Source organism: Chionomys nivalis, chromosome 6 (assembly GCF_950005125.1).
Source record: "Chionomys nivalis chromosome 6, mChiNiv1.1, whole genome shotgun sequence".
In the NCBI taxonomy this organism is placed as follows: domain Eukaryota; kingdom Metazoa; phylum Chordata; class Mammalia; order Rodentia; family Cricetidae; genus Chionomys; species Chionomys nivalis.
Genome location: NC_080091.1, coordinates 74,246,360 through 74,252,359, shown reverse-complemented (window position 1 = coordinate 74,252,359; position 6,000 = coordinate 74,246,360). Strand labels below are relative to the sequence as shown.

The window sequence follows — 6,000 nt, the reverse complement described above, 5'->3', positions numbered from 1 at the left end:
TTTTTTTTTTTTTTTTTGGTTTTTCGAGACAGGGTTTCTCTGTAGCTTTGATGCCCGTCCCAGAACTAGCTCTTGTAGACCAGGCTGGCCTCGAACTCCCAGAGATCCACCTGCTTCTGCCTCCCGAGTGCTGGGATTAAAGGCGTGCGCCACCACCACCCGGCCTGTGTGATGTTTTATAATGTAATTTACTCTCAAATGATTTAGAAAGTGATGTAAACAGAGAATCTCTCTCTCTCTCTCTCTCTCTCTCTCTCTCTCTCACACACACACACACACACACACACACACACAGGTTAATGCCATAAAATATGTCTGAGTAACAGGAATATACATGTTCATTGTATTATTCCCCTGTACTGTAAAAATTTTTTAATAGAAAAGTCTGGTAGAAAGCAAACGGTTGTAAGAAAAAAACATTTTAAACTACCCTAAAATGTTCTGGGCGGAGAAACCAAGAGGACAAAGAACCCAAAAATCAGTTCTGAAACCAAACACAAATATCTGTTTATTTATGGAATATCATTTTACATCAATTCCATTAGAACCTAAACCAGTTTGCTGTGCTCGTTAGGTGGCATAACAGTGTTTTAGTTAAGCTGGGAGTCACAGGACTTGCACTTTCATGAATGTAATGCAAATACTGACGACACAAGGCATTCACAGTTATAGGCTGGCTGCTGTTCATTTCACAGCAACGCCCAAGAGAAATTATTTGATGAAAAAAAGCAACCCACATTTTGGTCTCATTTACAGATACCCAACATTATCAGTTGGTCAATGAATTCTATACAATTTTATACAACATATGAAAGGATAAACGATAAGGCTTACAGAGGTATTTTAGCAGTTGTAAAAAATAAAAACCAAGGGCACAAACTAAACTCTTAAAGCTTTCTGTATAGACTTCAAAAGTATGGTTAGGTGGAGACTCAGAGGCAATAGAAATTTGTTAAACAGGAACCTAGAGGTTTGTCTAGTTAGACTTATAAATACTGAACTCAGAGTTCATACTTCAAAAGGGGCGCGCCTAAGGCTATCAGGGTACCTGGGAAATCTAGCCAGCTGACTTCTATCTAGTGCTGTGTAAACATCTACAAGCCGTATCCCTAGCAGAGGGCACTGCAGCACGCTGGAACACAAGTGAAGAGAGGAAAGGCGGGGAGTTCAGGGACTGGCGACCCCAAGGCCCCCGACTTCTTCCAACGCCGGCCCTAAGTGCTCTTGGTGATCGTTCAACTTGCATGACTTGGCAATTCTTCAAGAAAAGGTGTCTTATGACTTGGTCTGCCTCCCTTAAAAACAGCTCCGCAGAATTGAGAAAACCAAGGGCAAGCAGCAGTCACAGAGGTTCCGTTCTCACGGCAGTTTAGAGAGTATTTGGAGTTCCAAATATTGATTATCCCCTCCAGAATGCTGGTTTCCATACCATATATCCTGAGGGTTGTTACTTGAGTCTCTATCATCAAAATGTTCACTGTGGATGAAATACAATTTTTCACCCTAGTAACAACCCTTTATTCCCAGAATCGCTGTGCTTAGTGTTTAAAACATTCTCCAGATTCTCACGCAACATTTAAAATAATTCCATCTATGATCCGTCTTTGCACTGAGGCAATCAACAGCTGATCCAACTCAAGAGTGATTCTTTCACCTCGGGTGCACCTGAAAAGGAATCACCCTCCACGGGACCCCCACTGTCACGTAGCAGTCTCAACAGCTGTGGTTTCCCAGGAAGCTTACATTGTGTTCTGATACTAATTTGTGAGATTACAGACAAGGGACGATGAGGGAAGCTAAAGCAATATTGAGTTGTTGCTTTTTTGTTTTTTTAAAAAAAACTTCTGGTTTATTTCACAGCAAACTAAACCTCATTATTTGGTAGGAAAAGGCAAGTAGTTGCATTCTACCACATCCCGGTTTTGTATATGCACGCACACGATATATACACACAACATCTCTGTCTTTGGCGGTTCAATCGGGGAACGAAATAAGATGAAAATCGCAACACTTTGGAAAGGAACTGAAACAGTGATCGAGGGTAGCATTGTCTGTGTGCTTCACTCATTTAATGCCATTTAAAGGTTCACATTTAATGGAGACGGCTTTTTTTTTGGCCCAACATCTTCTGGTCATCACTCGCCTGGGCAGGCACAGATCTTACCCCGCTACACCATTCACCCGGCAAACAAGCCATTAGCTCTTTACTGGGCTAAGTCTTCAGATGGGTTTTCACAAACTTCGGGGACTGAGTGAGTCATAGCACCAAATGATTGGGGGAAAGCCTGTTAACTACACACTTCCTCAAGAGGGGCAAGGCAAACAAACAAAAGAAAGACATAAAATACAAACCTAGAAACACCGTTGTGTTTGCTCTGGTTTTCTTATCCACATAATGGCTATCACCCTTCTGAACACGTGACTCAGGGAATGACAAGTGGCCCCTCTGGGAAAGGTCCCAGTGTGAACAGGGTTAGCTCAATGCTGGTGGTTTTGGGTCCACTGCCTGCAATGGACATGCTGCCAGGAAATGCCTAGCACAGAAGAACAAAGACAGAAAACAAAGCAGCTCTCACTTGTGGTCTTTAAAAAAACAAAAACAAAAACAAAACCCTGGGAGGTTACAGACACTGTAAAAGAGTAACTGGAAACTCAAGACACAGTTAAAAGTGCTTTGCAGCTATGAACTGCCAGCAAGCCAGTAGGCTCACGGGGGTGGCAAAGGACATTTTACTTACAGTGGCACAGGGAGCTTCAGCAGACCAAACACTGCTAGAGGAACACAAAGGGAGAAACAGCAAAAGGGTTAGGGAAACTTAAGCTTCAATTTAAAATTTAAAAGGAGCAATTTTACTATGGTCAAGCTACTAACATTGTTAACATTTAAAAAATGAAGAAAATAATAATTTAAGAAACCCATAAGCTTATATAGTTTTGTGTTAGAAATGCTTTGTAGCATGTTATATGTCTGTGTGCTCAAATAGTTATAACTTTTTATCACTTTAAAATACCCAACTTGTCATGGAAACCAAGTCAGATTTGGCATGTGCCACTGTAAGTCATGACTCCCACTTCTTCCAGAAGCAATGAGGTTAATTCTGGCAATATCTGCTCATGGGGACAGTTACAACATTTTCTGAAATGCTACATTTGAGACCAAATAAAGTATAATTGGCTCATTTGGGGAAAAAAAAAGGGACTAGAAATATGCCACAAAATTATTTTTACAATACATTTTTGCAGAAATAATCTCTAGGTGAAGCTTTTCATTTTATACACATATACAAAATTGAAACAGCAATGTACACATAATCACAGTGAGGACGTTGGCCAATTCACCAATCTGTAGTGTGAAATGGACTGCAGAGCAGCCTCCAAGAGAACAATGCTACACTGCAAGCAGAGAGGCCCATTCAATTGCAAACACCAAAACACCCTGCAGGAGGGAGACTGTGCAAGAAAAGCAGCATGCGCTTCGATACAAACAGCAGTTTATGGCTAATGGGTGACGTAACCGTGGTAACAGTGACTCTCTTGCTGCTATGCATACAGTCCTAGGACATCTGTTTGTCTTTATACCATTCCACAAATTCGTCCAACAAAACTGGCCCTGGAGAGAGACAAGCAGCAGTGTGAGGGCTGGAGGTGCTGTGGAGGTACGGCACCTAACTAACACGCATGGGGCACTGGGTTCAACTGGAAGGGGGGAGGGGAGAAGGGAGAGGGAGAGCGGGAGGGAGGGGAGGGGCAAAAGAGGGATCACCCAGCAGCCAGTACTCACACGCTCCATCTTCATCATAGTTGCTGAGGTCCAGGCTAATGGTTCTGCTGAACTCCAGCACATTGCACCACTGGTCTTTGTTTATCACTTTATATTTTGATTGCTGATGGGGGAAAGCAATATGGTTAATGACAAAAAATGAACAAGTGGGATGCATTCAGTTTCTGTATGAACCCACATAAGAAAGTTCGTGCAGGGTTAACTCAACTGAAGTAGCAGTCTAGGAAACAGTGACACAGAGCAAGAGTAGAATTTTTCATGGCAATATCATTATAAGGACACACCTAAGCTAGTAGTAGCGTGCACTACACAGCAACGCTGCGAAGATTAAATGAGAGGACCACATAGTTTATATAAAGCACAAAGTAAGTGCTAATTGAGGCGTCGGTCCCACTGGCAACTCTGCCCGACAGTCCTGCCCACTGCCAAGCTGCTTACTTCAAGGGCATGCGTCAGGCAGTCACTGCTGAGAGCTATGCACATGCGGCCTCCAGTCTCATCATGGACGAAACTGGGATAGCCATGAAGTGGTAGCTCTATCACTCCTAAACAAGAAACCTGCCACAGGGGGAATAATACAGTATCCTAAAGACTTAAATGCAAAATCCAAAGCTAACATTTTAAAAATCCTTGTGGAAAAAAATAAAATCAAAAATAGCAAAATAATATAAATCTTAAAAGGGCAGAGTCAAGCTGATGGTTTTGAGGGTGCAGGCAAGAGATGGACTGGGATGGAAGGGTTGCTTTCACCCTCTAAAAGGAAAACACAATCTTAGGTAAGAGCAAAGCACAGACTTTAACTTCTGAAGCACAAAAGTGAAAATCAGTCTCAAAACAGCCAGTTAGGTGTCTGGAACTGAGTAATGTCAAACTTACTCAGAGCCACGTCTTTTAACCAAAGACCCTTCACCTGAAGGTTCAAATCCTACTAGACTCACTGCAGACTCATTGCATCCAAGAACCACGCCTACTCCTGTTCTGACAGTGAGGGCTTAGTCTCAGCGATGGACAGAGAAGCTGGGACAGACCCCAGGGAGAGCACCCTCACATCAAGGGTACTTATACTAGCGAGCAGCTTTTACTGCCTTATGGAGTCCCAGTTAGTAGTCACAAGTGGTTTCTAGTGACAATCTTCAAAAATCACATCAGTTGCTCAGCTTTCTGGACCACTACATAAAGCAAGTCGTAAAGGGAGATTATTTCAAGTAGGAGTTGGAACTGGGCAAGACACGTTTTTTCTCAAAGATCCTACATCATTCTTGAAAGCAAAGGTCATGTTTAAGGGGCTCTCGTGGGGAGGGGGGCATAGCAGATGCCACGCCTAATCCAGTGCTCACAACTATCCAAGAACTCCACCAGGCACTTGGAGACGAAAGTAGTTAAGAACAAATTACAAACTCATTTTAGTGAGAGGCTGGTGGCTGATATTTACTGCTGGCTTAAAACTGGAAATTCATCTGAAAAAAAGTAAATCTCAATTTCTGTTGTTACAAAGAGCCGGGAGTCTAACACTAGTGGGGTCTCTACATGGGGCTGAGAGAAGAATGCTTGACTGTTCAGATACACACAACTTTACACACACACACACACACACACACGGATGCGTGCATGCACGCACACACGGACGCATACACACACACACACACACATGCACGCACACACTCCAAGACACGCAGCTGCTGACTGACAGCAGTCAGCAACCATAGTTCCTATGAGCAGAAAGTTACGACAAGAAAAATCACATAAAATGGTCAGGTGAAACACGGTAGTCCTAAGCAAGCAAACACACATTTCATAAAGTAATAAATTTGGTACCTCTAAGAACTGGTGAAAAACTGGAAAAAGGGGCCAGATTTTCCCTAGTAACAGTCCCAACATGCATTTGGCAGTGTTTATGTCTAGGCTGCGCTGGTCCTTTTCCTGTTTAACAAACAAAAACAAGAGTAAGCCAGATGCTTCTAAATCACAAACTCTGATAACTCAAACATGCATTTCACTTCAGCAAGAAATTGGCAAACAAATAGCTCGTTTATGACACAGCATAAAACCCTGAAGGGGACTAAGGAAATGGTAGCCAAACACAATGGAAGGCCTGACATTTGAATGTCACATAGAAGTTTATTTTGAGAAAGACTGATGTGAATAACTTTACCCTAATGCCAAATCCATTATGTAGTAGTAGCTACAATCATTTCCTTGGCAAATAAAAACCATAGCCT

The 6,000-nt window shown here is 42.5% G+C and overlaps 1 protein-coding gene across 2 annotated transcripts in view; it reads right to left on the bottom strand.

Moving 5' to 3' along the window:
* Positions 1–482: 482 nt before the first annotated feature.
* Positions 483–6,000, bottom strand: part of Dcun1d4 (defective in cullin neddylation 1 domain containing 4) — a 74,017-nt gene continuing 68,499 nt past the window's right edge. For both annotated transcript variants that reach the window (XM_057772370.1, XM_057772371.1), the window contains 3 exons: positions 5,597–5,701; positions 3,782–3,884; positions 483–3,610 (listed from right to left, as the gene is read on the bottom strand). In XM_057772370.1, the coding sequence (XP_057628353.1) occupies positions 3,555–3,610; positions 3,782–3,884; positions 5,597–5,701 (264 nt within the window). In that variant the 3' untranslated portion in view covers positions 483–3,554. The remainder of the gene's footprint in view (positions 3,611–3,781; positions 3,885–5,596; positions 5,702–6,000) is intronic.